This window comes from Mus caroli, unplaced genomic scaffold, assembly GCF_978045245.1.
Source record: "Mus caroli unplaced genomic scaffold, Mus_caroli_1 scaffold_6, whole genome shotgun sequence".
NCBI classification, from domain to species: domain Eukaryota; kingdom Metazoa; phylum Chordata; class Mammalia; order Rodentia; family Muridae; genus Mus; species Mus caroli.
In genome coordinates this window covers 38,342,353-38,364,551 of record NW_028227261.1, presented here as the reverse complement: position 1 = coordinate 38,364,551, position 22,199 = coordinate 38,342,353, and the positions used below count along the sequence as shown (strand labels likewise).

General features: G+C 51.4%; 1 protein-coding gene and 1 pseudogene across 1 annotated transcript; both read right to left on the bottom strand.

Annotated features, from left to right (window-relative positions):
- Nucleotides 1–18: 18 nt before the first annotated feature.
- On the bottom strand, nt 19–19,980 carry Tie1 (tyrosine kinase with immunoglobulin like and EGF like domains 1). The gene is made up of 23 exons (XM_021159341.3): nt 19,879–19,980; nt 16,594–16,902; nt 16,404–16,514; nt 14,797–14,952; nt 14,537–14,668; nt 14,265–14,405; nt 13,934–14,062; nt 12,796–12,941; nt 12,405–12,549; nt 10,546–10,704; nt 10,236–10,373; nt 9,748–10,038; nt 8,995–9,285; nt 8,531–8,721; nt 5,318–5,528; nt 5,069–5,179; nt 4,681–4,871; nt 3,543–3,656; nt 3,353–3,423; nt 1,837–1,877; nt 1,661–1,757; nt 1,439–1,538; nt 19–417 (listed from the first exon to the last, which is right to left on the bottom strand). The coding sequence occupies exons 1-23, from the start codon at nt 19,934–19,936 to the stop codon at nt 346–348; spliced, it is 3,405 nt and encodes a 1,134-aa protein (XP_021015000.1). The 5' UTR covers nt 19,937–19,980; the 3' UTR covers nt 19–345.
- Nucleotides 19,981–21,003: 1,023 nt separating this feature from the next.
- On the bottom strand, nt 21,004–21,794 carry LOC110293799 (mitochondrial import receptor subunit TOM20 homolog; annotated as a pseudogene).
- Between the last annotated feature and the right edge of the window lie 405 nt (nt 21,795–22,199).

Here is a 22,199-nt window from a genome sequence, read left to right as displayed (position 1 = left end):
TGCAGACACACCCATACAGCTGTTCCGAGCATTTATTTTTCTGAGTATAAGCAGAGAGTCGGGTTGCTAAACAGGGTGTTAGTAACATGCATGCTGCTTTAGGTGGAGGATCAGAAGTGGGGTTTGGGTTTGGGGAGCGGCAGAGAGGAAGGGTAGCTATGGGAACAGCTGGCAAGAAAGGGGATGCCTGCTTCCCCCCCCCTCCCCTTTACTGGATCTTTTCTTTTCTCCTTTAAATTAAAAGACTTTCTTGAGACAGCTTGGGTCAGAGGTGAGAAGGGTCCAAAGTCACAGGTGGAAGCAATTTGCTCCGGCCAGCAGAGCCAGGGGCTGGTGGGGGGCAGCCTAGGCCTCCTCAGCTGTGGCATCGATGCCCGCATAGGTGAAGTTCTCAAACAGAGACATGTTCACGTAGGCCTGTGGGAAGAGCAAGTTTTGGTGGAGCAGAAGCAGGCAGAGCTCTGAGAATTAAAGGCCAGTCTGGCTGGCACAGTAAGCAAGCTCTAGCCTGACTGACACAGTAAGAAAGCTCTAGGCTAGCCAAAGCTATGTAGTGAGACACTGCCCCCCCCCAATCACGAGTTCACGATTCATAAGGCTGCTCTTGATTATCCAGTCATTTGTGTATATGATTATTTGGTCTTCCCTCCCTTCCCCTCCCCCTCCTCTCCCTTCCCTTCCCTCCCCTCCCTTTCTTCTCAGCTCCCCATCTCTTCCTTCTCTTTCCTGTTATTTTTTTTTTGGGGGGGGGGTTGCTTGTTTGTTTGAGACAGGGTTTCTCTGTGTAGCCTTGGCTGTCCTGGAGCTCCATTTGTAGACCATGCTAGCCTTAAACTCAGAGATGGGCCTGCCTCTGCCTCCCGAGTGCTGGGTACAAAGGTGAGTACCTCCACTGCCAAGCTAAGAAACTCATCCTCATATTTCCGCATTTTGTTATATTTTTTTAATTTCTGTTGGGTAATCCATCTATTCACATGGTTATTTGACTCAGTTACTGTGTTTATTCATGATTACTGCATCACTGATTATGCTTATATATTCAGCCCTTCCTGCATTGCTCAGCCACGCCTCCTTTTGGGTCCATTCATGCATTTCCTCTGGCAATGGACCAGCAGAGAATGGGTTAATGGCTTGGAAGAAGACAGACAAGGAGTCTGGAATTTAGGGGAGGGATTTGCTGTTGATTGTAACATCTCTGGAAGACTATATGTGGTCCCAGTATAAGAACCCAGCATGGGCTGGATTTTAAGGCCATCCCAGCTGTGGTGACAGCTCCAGCTGAGGGAGTTTGGGTAACAGTGTGGTGAGGCTGGGAGACACAGTGGCCTCATGAGTGGCATCTATGAGATGGCGCCTCCTGGGAGCTTAGACGATGCCCACTCTCCCCCCCCTGCACCCCCCCCCCCTGCACCCCCCCCCCAGTTGTCCAACCTCTTACCTTCCTGGCTTCCAGCATGCGGCCCAACTGTAGTGCAATCTGAGCAAAGGGGGGGCGCTCATAGGGCCGATCCCGCCAGCACTGCCGCATCAGCTCGTACCTGTGGGCGGGAGTAGGGGTGCTGTGAGGGGAAGGGCTGACTGGGGGAAAGGTCATGCCTTCAGAGCAGAGGCTACTCATCTCAGAGGTGAGTTCCCAGAGCTCCAAGGGAAGTGAACTCACACTTCATCATCACAGTTTCGAGGCTGCTCCATGCGATAGCCTTGAGGCAGCTTCTCGTAGAGCTCAGCACAGGTCATGCCACAGTAGGGCGTGCCTCCTGCAGAGGGTACAAGGTCCCCTCAGTGCAAGGCCCCACAGTAAGGGGGAATGCCCTGGAGAACTGGGTGTGGGCTTACCAAGGCTCACTATCTCCCAGAGAAGGACCCCAAAGGACCAGCTGAAATGAGAAGATGCACTCAGTTACTTCCTGGGAGACAGTTTAATGTCTACTTAAGCCACTGTGTAGCCACTCCCAGCCCCTCGTGTGTCTCTCCTAGCATCTAGCTTTGGCCAGCTACTGTCCCCATTCTACTGAAGCCCTTTCACAGGTCTTGATCCCCAGACTCAACTAACTACAGTAACGTTTTGTGTATTTCTTTCTCCCCCTCTTCTTCTTCTCTCTGTTTCTCTCTGTCTCTCTCTCTCTCTGTCTCTCTGTCTCTCTCTCTCTCTCTGTGTCTGTGTGTGCAGTTCATAGGTGGGCATTGGGCTTCTTTGTAATTGATCTGTGCGTTTGGACACTTAGCTTTCTCACTGAACCTGGAACTTGCTGATTCTGATAGCCGGGCTAGACTACAAGTATGTGCTGTTCTTCCCCCTCCTCTTCCCTCCCTTCCCTCCCCACCTCTTCCCTTCCCCCTTCCTTTCCCTCCTCTTTCCTCCTCTCCCCTCTCTCCCCCTCCCACCCCACCCCCTCTCCTTCTCTCCCTTCCTCCCTCCCCACCTTTCTCTCTCTCCCCCCCTCTCTCTCCCTCCCTCCTCTCTCCCTCCCTCCTCTCTCTCTCTCTCTCTCTCTCTCTCTCTCTCTCTCTCTCTCTCTCTCTCTCTCTCTCTCTGGATCTGACTTTGAGCCATCACGCTTGCAGAGCAGGCGCTCTGCCAGCTGAGCTGTCTCCCCAGTCCTCACAACTAACATTATAAAGAATTTTTCTCTCTTTTCTTTTTACTATTTTTAGATTTAGTTTCGGGAATGAGGTTTTTGTCTGTGTGCATGAATATGCACAACATGTGCACCTCTGGTGCACACAGAATTCAGAAGCAGGTGCTGTATCCCCTGGAGTTGGAGTTATAGATAGTTGTGCGCCACCACATAGGTCCTGATTTTGAACTCAGTTCCTCTGGAAAAGTACCCATTGCTCTTAACTACAGGGCCATCTCTAGCCCCGTACTGAGAATATTTTTAGCTGACATTTTTACTGAGCACTTGCTATGGTCTGAGCACTGATTACCTAACTCACAACAGCTCTGTGATTTGGGCTTTACCATTTTACTATTTTACAGGTGGGAACACTGAGGTCTGAAAGGTTAGCTGTTGTGCCAAGGTCACAGAGCTAAGAACAAGATCCAAATTCTGGCTTTAAAGCTCTCTTGCTCTGTGCATCCTGCATGGGAAGAGGCATGGCAGGGCAGGGAGTTCTGGTGGAGGGGGACTCTAGGGAGTCTTGGGACAGAAACAGTCAGTGAGAGCAGAGCAGTCCAAGGGCTCAGGGCCAGGAACATCGGCTCAGGAGACAGGGCTGGCTGAGATGGACATCCCTGGAGATAGAGGAAGTGTGCTAACATGGTCATGGTGTGTGTATGTGTGTGCGTGCAAGTGTGTGCACATGAGCATCCTGGGGACCAAGCACTTAGCACCCGCCCTCCCATACTCACACGTCACTCTTGGTGGTATAGACGCTGTAGTTGAGGGACTCAATGGCCATCCAACGCACAGGGAGACGGCCCTGTGAAGGAAAGGGTCTAAGGGCCGGGATGAAAGAAAGGGCTTTCTGAGGGGTTTGAGGGGCAGGTCTGGGCGTGAGCCCTGAGTGGGGAATCCTGAATGACACTGAAGGACACTTGCCATTGTCTTCTTCACATACACCTCCTCCCCTCGAGAAAGGCCAAAGTCTGCAATCTTGGAGGCCAGGTTCTCTCCAACCAGCACATTTCGGGCAGCCAGGTCCCTGTGAATGAACTGCAGGCAATGTCAGAAGTCAGGGAAGGGAGGGACGAAGGGCCCTGGCGCACAGGGCCAGTAGCAGCTCCTGCCTCTTCCCATCCACATGTGCCTCAGACATGGCTCAGCTGACTAGGGTCCGAGAAAAGTCACTGCTGGCTCTCACCCAGTCTTTCCCCTGACTTGGGACACAAGTTCAGGTCGTACCCCTCTTTCTGGGACAGGGATGATTCATTTGCTGCCTGCTGCTTCTTCCTCTCCCTCTTGTTTTCTTCTCTTTCTCTCTCCTTCCACTTTCTAGCCTCATCTTTTGAAATAGAATCTCACTGTGAGTCTTAGCTAGTGTGGAACTTACTAAGTAGCCCAGGTTGGCCTTGAACTCTCAACCCATTTGCCTTTATCTCTCAAGAGCTGGGATCACAGGCACCTGCCACTGCCCCATGTGACCTTTCCTCTTTTGATGCCCTCTGTCCCATTTCCCCACTGTCTTGTCCCCTCTTCCTTACTGATGAAAGTGCATAAGTGACTTCCATGTTTTCTCTCCTTCCAAAGACTCAAACTCTGCTGTCTGTAAAATGCCTTCATTCAGGCCACAGTGTCCCTCCAGCAGCCGTCCTCTCCCCACCCCCATCATGCTCGGACTCCCACCGCACCCTCTTCAGTGGGTCTCCATGTTCTCCCTGCTGGATGGTGTAGTTACTGTGCTGCCATGGCAGCCCCCACACCGGCTCCAGCCCAGGCCTGTCTTCTGAGTGCTAGGCTGGTACCCACAACTTGCACACCTCCACCTAGGATGTCCCACAGAGACTTCAAAACCATCATCTTCTCCCCACCTGCCTCCTACCTGCTTCTCCCTCCTTGTAGCATTTACAGTCACTAGGCACCAGGGCCAGCACCTACGGTTGTGTCCTTCCATCTCACTGTCTGTACCTCCCATACCTGATTAGAGCCTGATTAATGACAACCCAAGTAGGTCTATGAAGTGGCCTCCCCGTTCCCTACTGGTACACACGTGCACATACGCACACACATATACGCACACCTGCTTCTCACTAAGGTACTGCATGCCGTTGGCTGCATCACTGGCAAAGCGCAGCAGCTGCCGAGAGCTGAGTGTGGAGGCTGTCCCATGCTCTCGAGCAAAAGCTGGATCAGTCTCCAGGACCCTGCTCTTTCTCAGGAAGTCCAGCAGATTTCCATAGGGGGCATATTCGATAGCAATATACAAATAGCCTGGGAGGTAAGGAAACACAGGGGGACAGTGTATACACAGGCCATGAGCAGTACCCGATGGTAAGAGACAGGCTGCAGTGTGCAGGAGAATCCTGTGATGATCAGGGAATGTAGGGATCCTCGAAAGTCAATTATGTGACACGGGTGCTATCTGATGCCAGAGGTCCAGAAGGAATGCAAATGAACTCAGGGCTCACCTCGGTTCTCACAGGCTCCCAAGAGGTTGATAATATTGGGGTGGTGTCCTAGTTTGCACAGAACTTCTAGTTCACCTGCAAAGTCTCGATGGTCATTTTCAGACGCATACTCTGTGTAAAGAAGTCAGTGTCAATTTTTGCCAGGGATCACTCTGGGAGGGGTCAGTTGCTGGGAGAGCTAGGTAGGGCCTGGTATATGTAGGATAAAGAGAGAGCAAGGAGCTGGGCTCTGGAGTCATGACCAAGGACCTTTTAGCATCTTGATGGCTGCGTTCATCTTGAGCCCGTCCTTCTTGATCATGGCCCGGATCACTTGGCCGAAGTTGCCCTCCCCTATGAGGTCCTCAAAGGTGATGTCCTCCCACTCCAGCACGGGGTAACTCAAGGGCTCAGGCTGTGGCTTCGGTCGCCGGGTCAAGGTCAAGGTCCCTGAGCTGAACTGCAGGATGGTCTCTTCACCCTTTGGGAGATGGGATGAAAAGGCAGCCAGTCCACACAAGGGATGTGGGGGCAAACGGAGGAGCAAAGAAGCAGAGAGAGGGACCAGCGGTTAGACAGATGGTCAGAGCCAGACAGAGGGCACTCTGGTGGGTGACACAGGTGACAGCCACAGGTATATTTCAGGTGGACAAGTGGTTAAGAAAACAAATGCAGAGGGCATCATAGGGGGGCAGTGGGGCAGTGGGTGGGGTTTGCTGCAAGGTGGAGCCCGGGTTCAAGGGTAAGTTGCCAAATCATGGATAGATCAATGGACTAAAAAAAAAATTCTAATGTTTAAGCAAAGAATTGAAATGAGGTGTGATGGGAAAAGTAAGCTTCTTGTCTTTGTGCCAACCCCACAGCCAGGCTTCGTTAATTCATTTACTCATGCCACAGTGGGTGAATTTCTTGAACGTTCATTATGTGCTAAACCCTGAGCTGCCAGAAGCTGGTAGACAGATTTTTCTTCTTCACAGTAGCAGAAGCAGCAATGCTCCCTGTTCCTCTACTTGGTGTATAGACACAGTCAGGATTCAAGGACCATAACAAAGAGGAGTGTCCAACTCCCTCTACTGAACAGAGGTATCCCTGGGCAGGATTGATGGAAGGAGTTGCAATTGGAGAACCCGGAGCGAGGTCCAGATGGTCTGTGCAGTGGACTCCCTAAGTGAACTGGTGACTAGCTTGATGTGTAAGTGCTGGGGACACAGGTCACATGGGTTCATTTGGAGCATGTGCAGCTGAAGTATACGCAGAATACACATGTATGTTCTGTGGCTGTATCACATACAGTTTCATCCATTCAGAGATACACATACAGACACACGAGGGCCTGAAGGTGCACCAGCACAGGGATACATGCGTACATACATGGGATGCACTTCTGCCCCACTACACGGCACACACATGAGCATGGATAGCTGTGTGCAAGAACACCTATATGGATATGGGTAACGAACAGACGCACTTTAAAGGCCGTTTTCTCCCTGCCTTGCTTCAGCATCTGGCAGTGATATCCTCTCCCCGCCTCCCATGGCGGTGATGGCTTTGTATGTGCACTGACCTCAGAGGCAAGATCAACAGAGTTCAGACAAAGAAGTCAGTTGAGTCTCTGGACTCTGGATGGGATTTTTAAAGGCACAGCAGACACCAGCCTTGATCACTGGACTTTCTATACAAGAGTTAGCACTATGGGGGTGGGGGTGGAAGGGGTGGGGAGGCTGGAAGGGGAGAGGGAGAGGGAGAAATGTTGTTTCTTCCTTTCTTTCTGACATTGTTGCTGTGGTGCTCTGAATTTCTCTTAAGTGGCTTTAAATAGCAAAAGCCCAAGCAGAAAAGCCCAAGGCCAGAGTTCTGATTCTAAGTGGCAAGAGAGGGAAGTTCTCAGAAGAGGCAGGAACAATCGGAGGGGTGAACATGAGGAGACAGGGTGAGTCTGGATTCCTGAGAGTATCAGCATCAGCATCCCTTCCCCACCCCGTGTCTGTGTAGGCCTGAGGGCAGAGGCAGAGCCTGTAAGAAGCCCAAGAAGCCAGAAAAGTTTATAGAGTGAACCTCTCTCCTATGGGAGCCCAGGCGAGGCTGCAGGCCTTGTATACTTCTAGAGGGTCAAAGGCAGTTATGTGAACAGGCCATACACTGTTGCCCCTTGAGGAGAACAGCTAAGCACAGGAGGACAGTTTCCCAGACAGGCCCTGGAATCTTTTTTTTTTTTTTTGGTTTGTTTTTTTTTTGGTTTTTTCAACACAGGGTTTCTCTGTGTAACCCTGGCTGTCCTGGAACTCACTCTGTAGACCAGGCTGGCCTCGAACTCAGAAATCCGCCTGCCCCTGTCTCCCAAATGCTGGGATTAAAGGCGTGTGCCACCACTGCCCGGCCCTGGAATCTTTATGAGTATAGTCTGTAAGTTCCAGGACAACCAGGGCTACACAGAGAAACCCTGTCTCAGGAACAAAAAAAAAAAAGAGAGTATAGTCTGGGGCTGGGCATGATGGAATACACCTTTAATCCCAGCACTCAGGAGGCAGAGGCAGGCCATCTCTGTGAGTTTGTGACCAGCCTAGTCTGCACAGAGAGACCCTGTCTCAAAAAAGAAAGAAAGAGGGCCAGAGAGATGGCTCAGCGGTTAAGAGCACCGACTGTTGTTCTTCCAGAGGTCCCGAGCAACCACAATTCTCAGCAACCACATGGTGGCTCACAACTATCTGTAATGGGATTTGACACACTCTTCTGGTTTGTGTGTCTGAAGACAGCTACAGTGTACTTATATACATAAAAATAAATAAATAATATATTTTGAAAGAAAGAAAGAAGGAAAGAAAGAAAATAAAAAAATGGAGACTGGAATGAGAGCTCACAGCCAATAGGATTCAGAACACAGATAAAGGCTGGCTTCCAAGTGAGAGGGGGCCTGTGAAGACAGAGGCCAGCATGGGCCCTAGGTGCCCCTCCAGGACATCACCATGTGATCCAAGCTGACAGCACCCCCAGGTGATGGATTAGTGTAGAAGATGGTTCCAAACGGCATCCTCTAAGCCTGGTGAACTATGGATGAACTGACTTCTTTTTAACTGAGAATGCTAATCATCCAACCATTAATATGAATGGGCTCAAGAGCTAAGTTCATTTTAAAAAAAGAAAGAAGGAAAGAAAATAAAGTTCTATTTTGTATTCTATAGGGTCACTTAATGTTAAAACTTAAATCTTAAAACTTGTGTCACAAGCCAGCACTTGGGAGGCAGAGGCAGGTGGATTTCTGAGTTCGAGGCCAGCCTGGTATACAAAATGAGTTCCAGGACAGCCAGGGCTACACAGAGAAACCCTGTCTTGAAAAACCAAGCAAACAACCAACCAACCAAACAAACAAACAAAAAAACTTGTGTCATGGACGAGTGTTTGCATATATGTATGTACTTGCATGTATGTGGGTACAATCACACACAATAGACAGAACCATTTACCCCGTGGGTATGGGACACTGACCGATCCTGACTGGTAAGTGAAAGTGCGTCTCCGATGTAGGCAGCTTCTTCGGATACACACCAAGGCTAAAAGGGCAGCCAGGATGGTGAGGCAGGTGGCAGAGACGGAGCCTACCACAGCTAGGACCAGCTGCTGATCCAGGCCTTCTTCAGCCGCCCGGCTTTCTCGGACTGGGCCCTCACTCTGCAGCCCTAGACACGGGGAGGGACAGATTGTGGAGATGGCCTGGGTCAGGGAACCCAGAGGCCACCATGAGATCCCACAGAGGGAAAGTTTGGACATCCTGGTATCACACTATGGGGAGGCCTCATGGATGACTAAAGCTTAGCGGGGAAGGAATTCCAAGGTAGGAAAGCCAGGCTTATGTTACTTGCTAAGAAGCTCCAAGGTTGGGGGTAAGGTGGAAGGGCACATGCAGAGTACAGTCCTGGGCGCCTAGGAATCCGCAGTCCCCATCCTCTCACCATTGCCCAGAGTGGCCTCTTCTACTGTATTGCTCCAGTCACCAAGACCCTGCACACTGGCCCGCACACGGAAAAGATATCGTGTGCTAGCATTGAGGCCACGAACGATGATGCTTGTCTCCTCGGGCCTGTCTACATCCATCCACTGTGGGTCTCCTGAGCCCCCGGCCACCTGAATCTCCACGATGTACTTGGATATAGGCCCAGACGGAGCCTCGGGATGCTGCCACATGAGTTGAATCTCAGAGTCTGAGAGGGCCTGGGCATGGAGGTGGCGGGGAGCTGGAGGCCCTGGGGAGATGGGAAGGGGAAGGAAGGGGTAAATTGGATGGGGTTATAGAGCTGTGGGGTCAGTCACAGTCACTCTAGAGTGTAATTTGCTTTGTGGATCCTAGCATAGGAGCCTTGTGCTTCCTTCCTCCTCTTTGCCCCTAGCTAGACTCATCTCCATCTCCAAGGTACCTCCACCTCCCATATGGGAACCCTCCCAAGAGGGTTTCCCTCTTCCCATAGTCACCTTGCATCCCTAGGCCTCTCTATGCTCTCAGTAGATTATGCTCCCTGAGCCCCCAATGGCCCTGTTCTTTATGAGAGTCACAATTTCCTCACGTATCCTCACCCCACATGCTCTAAGTGATCCATGTCCTCCTGGTATCTTCTATCTTCCCCATTCATCCTGGGTGCTCTCCTCGTCCACCCAGTCTCTTGTAACCTCCCGTCATCCCTAGCCCATCCTTCCCAGAGCGGGCCTACCGCTGGGGGGCAGGTGCACATGCGCAGGGGGTGAGGCAGGGCCCAGGAGGGTACAGTGATACAGTCGCACATCCAGCTGGTAGTGGGTGCCAGGCGTGAGTCCAGTCAGGAGGGCAGTGCGGGCCTGGGGGAATGAGATGTTCTCCCGCCTCTCCTGTCCCCGGGCCCCATCCCACAGGCGCAGCAGGAAACCGTCACTGTACAGTGGCACCGAGGGTAGAGACCAGCTCACACGGAGCCTGTCAGGACCCTCCACGTGCCAGCTCTCTAGCCAGGGCTGCAGCAAAGGCTCTGCGGTCAGAGGTCAGGAGTAGTCAGAACCATCCAATGGGAGCTTGGGACTAAATGGGCCAATAATCGGCAGTGGGCAGGGCTGGAACCAGCCCTGGGAAAGGTGGGGGTCGTCTTTGGAGGTGGACCAAGACATATTCTGAGTGGGCATGGTAGAAAACCCCGAGGGAACAAAGGTATCTATCTTGGCTTCTCACCAGGACAGTCAGTAGTCATGAGGGTAGAAGGCCCCCAGTCTCCTTCTCCTCCTTCCCCTGGCCGGCTCAGCTGCACTCGGACACTGTATCCTGTCTTTGGCTTCAGGTTCATTAATGTCACATTCTCACTGGGATCCACTGGGGAGGGCGGTGAGGTGTGCCACACATGCTTGGTCCCCAGCATGTCCTGAAGCCACCCCCCCCCCATTAGTCCCCTCTTCTTTTTGTACCATTCCCTCCCTCCTTTCCATTCCCACCCCCTCCTTCACTATTACACAGCACCCCGACCCCTAACTCTGTCCCCACTCACCCACAATGGCAGACCAGGCAATCATGCTGTCCTGGGGCCGGTAGTGCAGGCGGACAGAGGAGATGGGTCCATCCCCACCAAAGGAGACCAGTGGGGAGACCACAAGCTGACGGCTCTGCTTGGCCAGGAGCCGAGGTGCAGTCAGGGGCACTGGGGGTACTGCCAAAAAACTGGGGTGAGTAAGGGTTCATGGAAAGGGGAGCACTCTGGGCTTGGACAGTGAACACCTCCAGATCTTGATTCAGATCTGGGGATTATCTAGTGTGGTGGGAGGAGACCAAGTTCAACAGACACCTGGGATGGCCCTGGCCCAGAGAAGGAAGTTCTGAAGCTCTGGGTAGCTTGGGTCCCAGGGACTTGGCCATAAGGACTTAGGTATCTCAAAAGATGCTAGGCGAGAGAGTGGTGTGGCCAGACAGAGGTTGGGAAACATTTCTCTGTCCTTGCAGAGTCCAGTAGAGAGAGAAGCTGGAACACAGGCAGGAGACTGCCTAGGTGTCCGATGCCCCTCCCCTTCACCATTCACCGACCTGTTGATTTTTTTTTTTTAAGACAAAACATGCTAGTCATGAGGCACCTGCTCCACAGTGGATGCTTCTTATGCATAGCTGCTAATTCTTGTCTTGAATGAAGAAATCGAGGCTTAGAGACATTGAGCAACTTGCCTAAGGATACACAGCTGGGAGGATTTGAACTAGGTCTGTCTGATCAGGCTGCCACAAACCAGTCAGTTCTACCCTAAAACAGCATTTGTGTTTCTGCCTGGCTGCTTCCACTGTCACCACCCCTGTTCCAGCCTTAGGTTTTCTTTCTAGATTATTGTATTAATGCCTAAATAGGTACCTTGGCTTCTTCCAAAAAGAAGACTAGACTGACTTTCCCAGAAAGCATAAAAAAAAAAAAAAAAAAAGGCAAGAGAAAGGAAAGGGGGTGTGGAGTGTGGAAGACGCAGGGTGGCGAGGTGAAGGTATGTAAGGTGGCAGCCGTTTGTCAGGGGCAGGTACAGAGCTGGGGGAGATGAGGATCCAATTTGGATCCTAAGGAGTCCCCAGTGTCTGTGGCTCAGGCAGAGGACCAGAGTCTGGGAGAAGTGGCTGGTATACAATGGGCGTCAATTTCCACATTGGGACCAGACCTTCCCAGAAGATGCCCTGCCTCCTGAAGGTTCACCATGCAGGGCTGGCATCAGGAGAGGGGTCCTGACTACAGAACACATGTGGTGTTGCCAGGGAAGGGCTGGCATCTTGGCACTAGATGTCATTTTACATAAAAATTGTCTGCTACATTGAGCATACCTCCCATCAGTCATTGTGATAACTATTTAAATGCATCATCTAGTCTTGTTAGCAGCCTGGTCCTGTGGGTGGGTGCTAACCTCCTCCTTTGACACAGTGAGAGAGTGAAGCGCCATGACTTGCTTAAGGGGACAGAACTTGTAAGGAGCGCATGGAATCCAAGGTGAGTGGAGGGCTGGGTCCAAAGTTCTGATAAAAGAATGAGCAGATAGAGGTGGATGGGAAAGTGGGCTGGAGATGGCGAGGGATTGGGAAGCAGAAGATAGCAACAAAAAAGAAGAGAAGGAGGGAGAGAGAAAAACAAGATAACATGAGGAACATTTGGGGTACGGATCCTGGGTACGGGGTGCCCAGGCTTATAGTGATGAAGTGAAAGATGCCTTGTTGGTGGAGAGGGTTCTGGTGCTCTGCCATGAGCTCGTGGGTCAGCTCTCTTCTTAGCCTGGGGCTAAGCTTTGCCTTTGGAAGCCCTAGCCTTTCCTACTGGGATCCCTGGCCTGAGCAGCATTAGGTAGAGCCTATTCTGGGTACCATCCATCCCCCAAACCTTAGAACACCACTCACCTTTGACATTGACCTTGAAGCGCCGGCTATCTTGGCCACCAGACGTCGATACGCGGCATTCCCAGAACCCACTGTCCCCAAGAGTCAAACTGGGCACTTCAAACTCTGCTGTGGTCCTGTCTGGCTCCACAATGGCTTTGGTAGACTGAGACAAGGAGACAGGGAACAGAGAATGTATGCTTCATGAGACAGGTATGAGTCGGTAGTGACGATTGCTGGAACACAGACCCCCCATGGCATCCCCTCACCAGTTAGCCTGCCTATCTAAGTCATGGCCAGGGCAGTGGGCAGGGCCTATAAAAAAGTTCCGTGGATTAGGGATCCAAGGAACGAACTGTCAAAGCTGGTGAGATGGGGGAGCGGACAGTGGGTTGGGATAACCAGCGCTGACCAAAAGCATGGTGCCATCTGGCTTGCGAAGTTCCATGCTGCCCCGCACTGGGAAGGGATTCCCGGCAGCTGCACAGTTGATCCGGGGCATCGTCCCTACGTTGAACTCCAGCTCTGTGGCCATACTGAGGATCTGGGGGATCCGGTCTAGAGAGAGAAAGAGATGGCAGCCATCTTGAACAATACTAGGGCAGCCATATGACCACCAAAATGCCCCCCCCACTCCCATCCTGTGTTCTGCATCTCAGTGAAGATCCTACTGTCTGTCCTACTGTCTGTCCTGCCATTTAAAACTGAAATCAGCAAGGTCTTGCACGGTTCCTTCAGGCCCTGGTGCCCCACATCCAGTCAGATCTAGGGTTCAGCGCCACCATCTTTTCCATCACATCTCTCAGAATGTTCTAAGACCCAGAGTCAGACCCTCACTGCTCCACTCTGCCAGCCCAAACAGCCCCCTTCCTCTGTGTGTGTGTGTGTGTGTGTGTGTGTGTGTGTGTGTGTGACTGTCTCACACTATAGCCCAGGCTGGCCTTGAACTCCAGACAAGTCTCTTGCCTCAGTCTCCTGAGTGCTAAGATTGTAGATTTGAGACATTACGTCTGTCAATTCCTTCACCTCCTACCCCTGGCTTCTGTGCTCCATGCAGACTCTTCCTCAAATACAAGTCTGACCAGCACACACTCCTCAGCAACTTCTATTCAGCTCCTCACATTTAAGCAGCAACCCCTTGGCCTATATTTAAAGTCACCACGTGACTCCTGCTGACCTTTCCCCTAGTCCCTACGTTATTGTCCCAGTATACAAGCAGGGTCTCAACTCTCTGCACGTTCTCCGCATTCTTCCCCTGTCATCTCTCTTGTGTCTTCCACATTGTTATTGTCCCAGTATACAAGCAGGGTCTCAACTCTCTGCACGTTCTCCGCATTCTTCCCCTGTCATCTCTCTTGTGTCTTCCACATTCACTTTCAGATCTTGACTCCTCTCTGAAGACTCTCACACTGGTCAGGGTCACCCTAGGCTGCTTGCCTTCACAGTGTGGGTGCCTGAATGGTGAACTCCCTGAGGGAAGGACTTGGGCAGCGATGTCTGATGAAAGATCACCTGTCTTGAGGGGGGTGGGGGGTCTCAGCGGCATATACCTGACTTTTCACAGTGGACTCCATGCCACCCAGAGGGGCAGACGCAGCCGCTGAACCGGTCACAAGTGCCACCATTTTGACACTGGCACTGGAGGCGACAATCAGCCCCAAAATGACCAGGTGCACATGCTAGGAATAGAAGCAATATAGTTACAATATAGTTAGTTACAGGCCCAGCAGAGTACAGATGAGGCACAAGCCTATCCAACTGGCTGGCATAGTGGTGGTGGTGGTGGTGGTGGTCAGGGGATTGGAGGGTTTGGTCTTCAAGTCAGGGTCAGAGTGAAGGGTCTGGCACACTTATGCCCACAGGAGGTGGCTTAGTCCATACCTTCCTGGCACTGGCTTCCTCTCCAGCCAGATCCACAGGAACAGCCATAGGGATCCGGGAGGCAGAAGGTGAGACCTCTACAGCCTGCTGTGCCTGGGCACTGTTCCTGGCAGCTCTGTCCAAAACGACCCTCTCTGCAGGCTGAAAATAAGGTGTGTGGTACACAGGCTCCTCACCATCGGGCCTCACATGCTAAGCTTCATCTCCATGGTTTCAGAATCTTCTCTGGACCAGGCACCCTCTCCTGCCTAGGTCTTAGCTTTCCTGCTTACCCTGCTCACAGCGGGTGCCAGTGAATCCTGGTGGGCACACACATTCGCCGTCATGGTCATGACAGACACCTCCATGCAGGCAGCCCGGGCAATCCTTGACACATCCTGGCCCCCAGCGTCCAGCCCCACAGCCTGGAGGGAAGTATTCTCAGTAGCTGACCTTCACTTACCTACCTGCAGCCCTTGTGGATCCTGAGACCCAAAGGAAGTACATAAACAGGTCCCAGCGTCCCACATCACCCCTGCCTTCTGCCCCTTACCTCGCACGATGAGCCGAAAGAAGGCACTGCCCAGGGGGCTGGCCTCTAGGTAGGTGGCACTGTAGATGCCACTCGATGGTGGCTGTACATTTTGGAGCTGCAGTTGAAAACGTCCATCATCGGCCTCATGCCAGTCTAGGGTATTGAAGTAGGACCCTGAAGTAGAATCAGGGTCCCTCAGAATCACATGAAGGGCTGATGTTACCTCCCTCTGCCATGATCACACCAATGTGACCCGCCCACAATGATCAGACCTGGGACCACCACCAGATCCAAGCCAGGAAGCAGGAGAACATCCTCTTCCTGCTCTCTGAGCCGCACACACCAAGACCTTCTCCTCCCCCATCGGCTCCTAGTCCAGCCCTTTTCTCCTGCCTTTTATTTCTGGGCAGACAGGGGGTTGCTTTTTGTTGTTGAGACAGGGTTTCTCTGTGTAACCCTGGCTGTCCTGGAACTCACTCTGTAGACCAGGCTGACCTCGAACTCAGAAATCCATCTGCCTCTGCCTCCCAAGTGCTGGGATTAAAGTCATTTGCCACCACTGCCCGGCTTCAGGGGGCTGCTTTTACAATAGACTCTTCTCTACCCCAATACTCTTGCAGGCTCTCGAGGCTCCCCATTGCACCCGAATGACAGCCAATCCCCTGGCAGTTGTTTTCACCAGTTTGGTCCCTGCTCAATCCTCCAGCCCCATACCCCACCACCCCCTGCCTGACCTCTACGTTCTCGAATTCCTAAAAGCTTCTCGAATTCCTAAAAGCTTGTTTGCCTTCTAGAAACATCTGGTATGTCGGACCCTCCTGCTTTTGTTCTTGTCAACCCTGCCTGTCTCCTGGCGAGCTGTTTCTTCCTCTGTCTGGCTCCTTTGCATTTCAGGGCTCTTTCCCAGTCTCTTCATCTGGGGTCCATACTGTTAGTCAGGCGTACAACCCTGCTTCTTCCTGTCTTTGATAAGAGCTCCAGACAAACTGCAGAGACTCAGGCCTCCCTTCCCGTTTCTATAGCTCCCTCTGGTTCAAAGCCTTCTGCCTAAGGAAAAATATCTCCTCCCTTAGGAGCCAAGTATCCAAGAGGCGGCCAGCAGATTGTGGGGGTGAGGCAGACATTTTGGGGGCTACTCAAGAAAAAAAGAGTCCTTCCACGGAGTGGATAAGGGCAGGGTAGTGGGCAGGCACAGAGCTGAGACCCACAGATCTCTACGGATTCCAGCATATGTCTGCCTTGGACATCAAGGATCTAAGTTAAACAAGTCTTTGAGAGAGGTTAGACTTCCTTTGGCCTGTGCTGGGCACATGTTACCATCTCTCTTCTTTCCTATGGGGACTGCTGCTTTTCTTAGGCAAGTCATGTGACAGCACCTGTTAACTCCTAGGGGAGGGTCAAAGATGAGGGCTTAACATAGCACGTAGAGGTAGCTGGCCACAGGCTCCTGGTCCTTTTAGTACAGTAGGAGGGTGGCTCAGAGCTTCAGATGAGAGGGAAGCCCCTAGAGGTTGGTCACAAGGATGGCAGGTGGATCAGGGTGGACTAAGTATATGGTGGGCCATGGATGGAAGACCTGGGTTGTCAGCATCATGGATCTCCCTGTCCCACCAAATGCCCCTCACCGTTGTTCTTCCAGATCACGTCAGTCTGCTTTTCCTTGTGCACACGGGCAGAAAGCACAGCGGTGTCACCTTTGTTCACCGTGTGTGTGACCTTGTCTGGAAACAGGTGTGCTGTGGATGAGAGGTAAGTTCAGCGATCGACAACACAGCCCTCCCTCTGGTGGTCGATCTCCTGGTAGGCCAGACTCACCCCCTGGGCTGTTGTGCACATAGAGAACTCGAGTACGCCGCGCACCAGCACCACCCACGCAGGAGAAGACGCCTACCAAATCCGAGGGCTTGGAGAAGCCCCTTAGTGTGACCTGGTGAGAACCATTGCGTGCCAGGTACAGGGGCTGCCCGGGCGGGAAGGTGCGAACGATGCGATCATCCTTCTCCAGCAGCAGGGGCGGGTCCGAGCTCCTCCCTGCTCCGGCCTCACCAGACACGCAGGTCAGGAAGAAACGCTGGGGGTCTGTGATGCGCAGGTTGGCCAGCAATGTTAAGTCCACAGACGCACCTAGGACCAAACAACAGTGACTCCATGGTGGATCCTGCCAGCTCAGCAGCCCCAGGAGCGCGGGACTCCAACAGTAACTTGTGTTAATGTTTCACCGTGTCCTTAGAAGACTTCACGTTTTCAAAGATTTCCACCCATTCCCTTCCCTTACACATGTGCTCGCTCTTTACCTGCAAGCCTCTTTATCCTAAAACATAAACAGAAGCACACATCCTTCTCTGGTCCAGATAAAGAATGAGCTCGCTTCTCTCTCCTTCCCTTACTCTGTCTGTGTTAGGTCATTGCCCTGACTCCTGTGGGAACCATTTCCACCAAGGCTATCCCTGAGCCACCTGTCCCTGCCCCATCATGGAGGTGGAGGTTAGAAGAGTCACTGAGACTTGAGTGTCATGAGGACACACACCCTCTCTCTTGCTTAACTAACTGAGGACTATTTGATTGGCTGGGATTGAAGATCGGTTAGAGGCAGAAATGAAATCATTAGCCCCACCTGGCCAGAGAGACACAGCACAGGTGGGTCTGGGCCCTGACTTGGGAAGCGGGAGGACCAGACGCAGACGTCCCTCCCAGATGCAGGGGTTGGCTCAGAGGGAGGAACATCTAACCAGCATGGGGTGGGGGGAGGGGGAGGAAAGGGGACAGACAGGAAAAGATGCAGATAATAAACTTCATCAGAAAACAAACAAAACCCCGAAGGGCTTGTGAAGGTGCTTGGGTGAGGAGGAACGAAAGGTCAGGTGTAAGGAGAGGCCACCCTACGCTCAAGTATGAGAAATGTTGTAGTGTGGGGAGGGGAGCTGCCCAGGGCTAGCGTAACTGGAGCGTAAAATCTGTACCCTGAAGTGGGCAAGACCGAGGAGAAGAGCGTGATTAGCCTGCTTCAGACCTGTGACCCCAGACCTTCCAAGGCCCCTCCTTCCCTATCCCTTCCCTGCCTGTCATCAATTCATTTAAATGCCACTTAGCATATTTTTGACGGTCTATCATAAGCCAAAGAAGCTGGCATCTCCTGGCCACCTCACGGGCACCAAATGCCCTTTCTCCCTGGCATCCTCATGGCCTCCAGTGAAGTTGACATCCTTTGCTGTAATAACTACGGAGCACGTTCGTCAGCTCCCTCGGCTTTAACTGTCACCCCTGAGTCAGTAGCTCTGGTGTGGCCTTTCAGCTTGTGCATTGACATCCGTGTTTCCTAACCTAAACCCTCACCTCTCCCAAGTTTCCTGAGTCAGAGGATGACACCCATTACCCGAGACACTAACTTCAGAGTCATCTTGTGTTCCTGCTGTCATAATAATTAATGTTTATTGGATGTCAATTATGTGCCAGGCCCTTTAGTGATGCTCTCCTCCTTTCAGGACCGACTGTCCTGGGAGGGGCTTGTTATCCTCTTCCAGGATGACGGTTTTATAACCAGGGAACAAAAGCTCAAAACTTGCCTAAGGTTATACAGTTAGAAGGGAGCAGAACCAGGTTGTCCAAGCCCAGGCTCCTTTTCCCTTAGCTTCCAGTCGGCTGGCACATACTTCTGCAGGTTTTTCTTTTTCTTTTCTTTTTCTTTTTCTCTTCTTTCTTTTCTTTTCTTTTTTTTTCTTTTTGAGACAGAGTTTCTCTGTATAGCCCTCTCTGTGTAGCCTTGGCTGTCCTGGAACTCTGTAGACCAGGCTGGCCTCGAACTCAGAAATCCGCCTGCCTTTGCTGCCCAAATGCTAGGATTAAAGGTGTGTGCCACCACTGCCCGGCCTACAGTGTTTTCTTATGGGCTTCCCAAGCTTGCACTTGCTACTCTGCTGACTACCTCTCTTAAGGAAATCCTTCATGACTTTTCTGGGCCTGTGGCAGAGTAAGCTGACTCTCTTCTCAGTGCTTCTCAAAAACTCTTGATGTCTGCTTCTGTCTGGCCCTCATTCCTGGCCTGTGTTCCCCACCAGACTGTGAAGCACTCAAGGGCAGCCTCTGACTTCTAGTTCTCTGGTCAGCAGAACTGAAAGGATCTGCCACCAGCATTCAGAAACTTCTCCAAGCCCTCTATACACACAGCTCCATTTAAACAACAAACGCATCAACCTGGGAGCCCAGCGTCATTTCGTTGTCACTAGATAGGTTTAGGTGTTGCCATATTCTCAGCTAATGGAACATCATTGGTGCTAAATAAATTATTATTATTATTATTATTTTGAGACTGGGTCTCTCTATGTAGTTCTGGCTGTCCTAGAACTTGCTATGTAGACCAGGCTGGCTTCTAACCCTCAGAGATCTACCTGCTTTTGCCTCCTGAGTACTGGAGTTAAAGCCACCATGCCTGTCTGTCCAATGAATTATTGATGAAGCCCAACACAGTTACTCCTGAGGTCCTAGTTGATGGCTGACTTCTGCCCTCCCCCTACTCACATCTCCCCGCTCCAGGCAGTGATTCCTAGCACCTGCCTGAGTTTTCCCCACCCTGACCTCATTCTTGGTGGATCAAAATCATCATGACGATATAACAACAATGATGATGATAATGTCAGTTTCTGCTTTTCCCTGCAATTTTTAAAGTTGTGTTAAAATACACATACCCTAGAATCTACCATTAGAACCATTTGTAAACAGTCAATTCAGTGTTGATATACCTCATGTGAACATCACCACCCATTTCCACAGCTCTTGTTTTTGTTTTTTTGACGTAAGGTCTTAATAAGTCTTTATGGGGCTAACATGGAGTCCTCTGTGTAGTCTAGGCTGGCCTTGCAAGTGCTGGGATTAAAGAAGTCCACCACCACACCCAACTTCATAACTCCTTTCATCTTTTCAAACTGAAATGCCACACTCATTAAACAATAACTCTCTATTTCCCTTCCCCCAACCCATAGTCGCCACCATCTTGTGAGGTCTATTGCTAGGCTAGGCTAGGGTTTCTTGGGGGTGGGGGGCTGGAATTAGGGCCTTGAAATCAAGAGTCAGGGAGGAGCTCTGCTCACTCCAGGGAAGACTTACCAACATGAGAGGCCAAGAAAAGAGTGGGGAGCAGCAAAGAGGATCCCCACCAGACCATACTCTGGAAGCTGCCCTGGGCCAGCCAAGGCCAGCTGGGCCCGGGGTCAGTTGCTGTGGGTCTGAGTGTTCAGCCTGTCCAGCTCAGTGCACCTCGGTGCTGGGGAGGAAGAGGAAATGATGGTTAGGGTAGGAGGGGTGGCAGGGAGAGAGGGTGGGAAGAGCTGTTGCCTGTAGTCCTCCTGTGTCCAGCCCCCACAAGCCCGGGATGGGTGTGGCCTGGAAGTCTCTGGAAGGGGGGGGCATTAGAGGTGGGAGGCAGGTTGTGACAAGGACAGATCTGGGGATGGTTGGGCTCTCTCTCCCATCCCTTCGGTCCCTTCCATCTGCATTGCTGGAGCACGGGAGACAGGAAAGGGAGGAAGCCAGTGGCTTCCGCCTATTGAGAAGGTTTGGAGGCAGGACATTGTTCTGGGGTCTCCCCTCCTCCCAGCACACACGCTGGGAGGTGGGGAGACACACACACACACACACACACACACACAAATACAAAATGAGGCTCACGTGACTCTTTTTTTTTTTCAAAAGTAAACAAGAAACGGTCTCTGCAAGGTTTTAATGCTCAGTTTTCACAAACCCAAGTTTCCACCGAATTTTACAACACACGGTAAAATGTTCTCGTCTGTAGAATGTGCATTAAAGTGCCCACACACTAGAATTTGCATTATTCAACTCTTCCTCAGAGTCGTTTCCAATCTTTTAAAATCACCAGGAGTTTCTACCTGAGTAAGACTCGACTGTATTTACATTTGAGTTGCATGTCTTCCGAGATCGGACGAGATCGGGCACGTTCAGGGTGGTATGGCCGTAGACGAGTTGCATGTCTTAAGAACAAACGGAAATCCATGATAGTTTGGTTAACTCAGTGTATTTATAAAATGAAAGGCTCTATCAAAATACTTTTCACTGGAAGAATAAATAGAACAGACATTGGATCTACCAAAGTTCATATTCGCTTTGGCAGATGTCAGTGTGGGACAGTTCATGACAGCACAATTTGCCCTTATTCCCCCAGAGCTGACCAGCTTCCAAGCTAACTGTTAAATTATTTTACTGAGATTTTATTATGTTGGTATCTGGCTCATTGCAGATCATCTTCAGCCAAGCTCTGAGCACTTACAATTCTCTGACTAATGGTCGGAAGCGTGGTCAGGAGCAGCTGGAACACTGGTGGTGGAAGAGTCTGCTGTAACACTTGCAGCAGCTGCGGAGGCTGTCCACACACAGCAATGGCATTTGTCAGGTGGTCCACACCCTTCTCGTAGTCACCTTGTGCTACTAACCCTTCACCAAGCTGTATCTCTTCAAGGAAGAATTTCTGAACTGCGTCAGCATCTTTTTTTGTTTTTTTGTTTTTTTGTTTTTTGTTTTTTCGAGACAGGGTTTCTCACAGGGTTTCTCTGTGTAGCCCTGGCTGCCCTGGCTCTCACTCTGTAGACCAGGCTGGCCTCGAACTTAGAAATCCACCTGCCTCTGCCTCCCAAGTGCTGGGATTAAAGGCGTGCGCCACCACCGCCCGGCTTAAATTTTGCGGTTTTTTTTTTTGTTTTTTGTTTTTTTGAGACAGGGTTTCTCTGGCTGTCCTGGAACTCACTTTGTAGACCAGGCTGGCCTTGAACTCAGAAATCCGCCTGCCTCTGCTTCCCAAGTGCTGGGATTAAAGGCGGCTTCAGCATCTTTTAAATCAGGTAACTTGGAAAGCCCAGCTCTCTCCCTAGCAAGCTTTGTTTCTTTCTTCGTTCTCGAAGCCTGGTCTTGAAGTTGGGGTCACTCCACCTTTTGCAATAGAAGTAGATGCAGTACCCAATGAAGAGGGCAACGCACACGCCCTCGGCAATGGCGCTGTTCCGGCCCACCATCTTTGCTCGATTGGGGCGTATGCTGGGGGGGGGGGCGCGGCAGCCCGCCTGGCATGCTTCAGAACACCCCTGATCCTAGAGAGCAGGTCACAGAAGTACAAGAACACCCCCAAACAAAAAGAAATTAGGAGCGTGAAGACCCTTTATTCTGTCTTATGTGCCTTTCTCATTGTACAAATGGGGGAATGGAGACCTGTGGTGTGTAGGGACCCCCAAGACTGTGATAAAGCTGGGACTCAAAACTTCTGGTCTGATTGTTGATTCCTTGACGCTAATTGCTCCACAAGAGACACACTGAAGCATACAGGGGAACGCAAGGCCATGGGCTGTGACTGGGATGGATGGTCCTCACCCACAGCTGCCTATGAGGCTTCAGTTCATTGTTGGCTTGCTGTTATTCATTTT

Coding starts and splice junctions, on each gene's coding strand:
- Tie1 (XM_021159341.3), bottom strand. CDS start 19,936: ATGGTCTGGTGGGGATCCTCTTTGCTGCTCCCCACTCTTTTCTTGGCC. Junction 10,039..10,235: donor CATGACTACTGACTGTCCTG/GTGAGAAGCCAA, acceptor CTCTGACCGCAG/AGCCTTTGCTGCAGCCCTGG. Junction 4,872..5,068: donor GGGAGCCTGTGAGAACCGAG/GTGAGCCCTGAG, acceptor CTTACCTCCCAG/GCTATTTGTATATTGCTATC.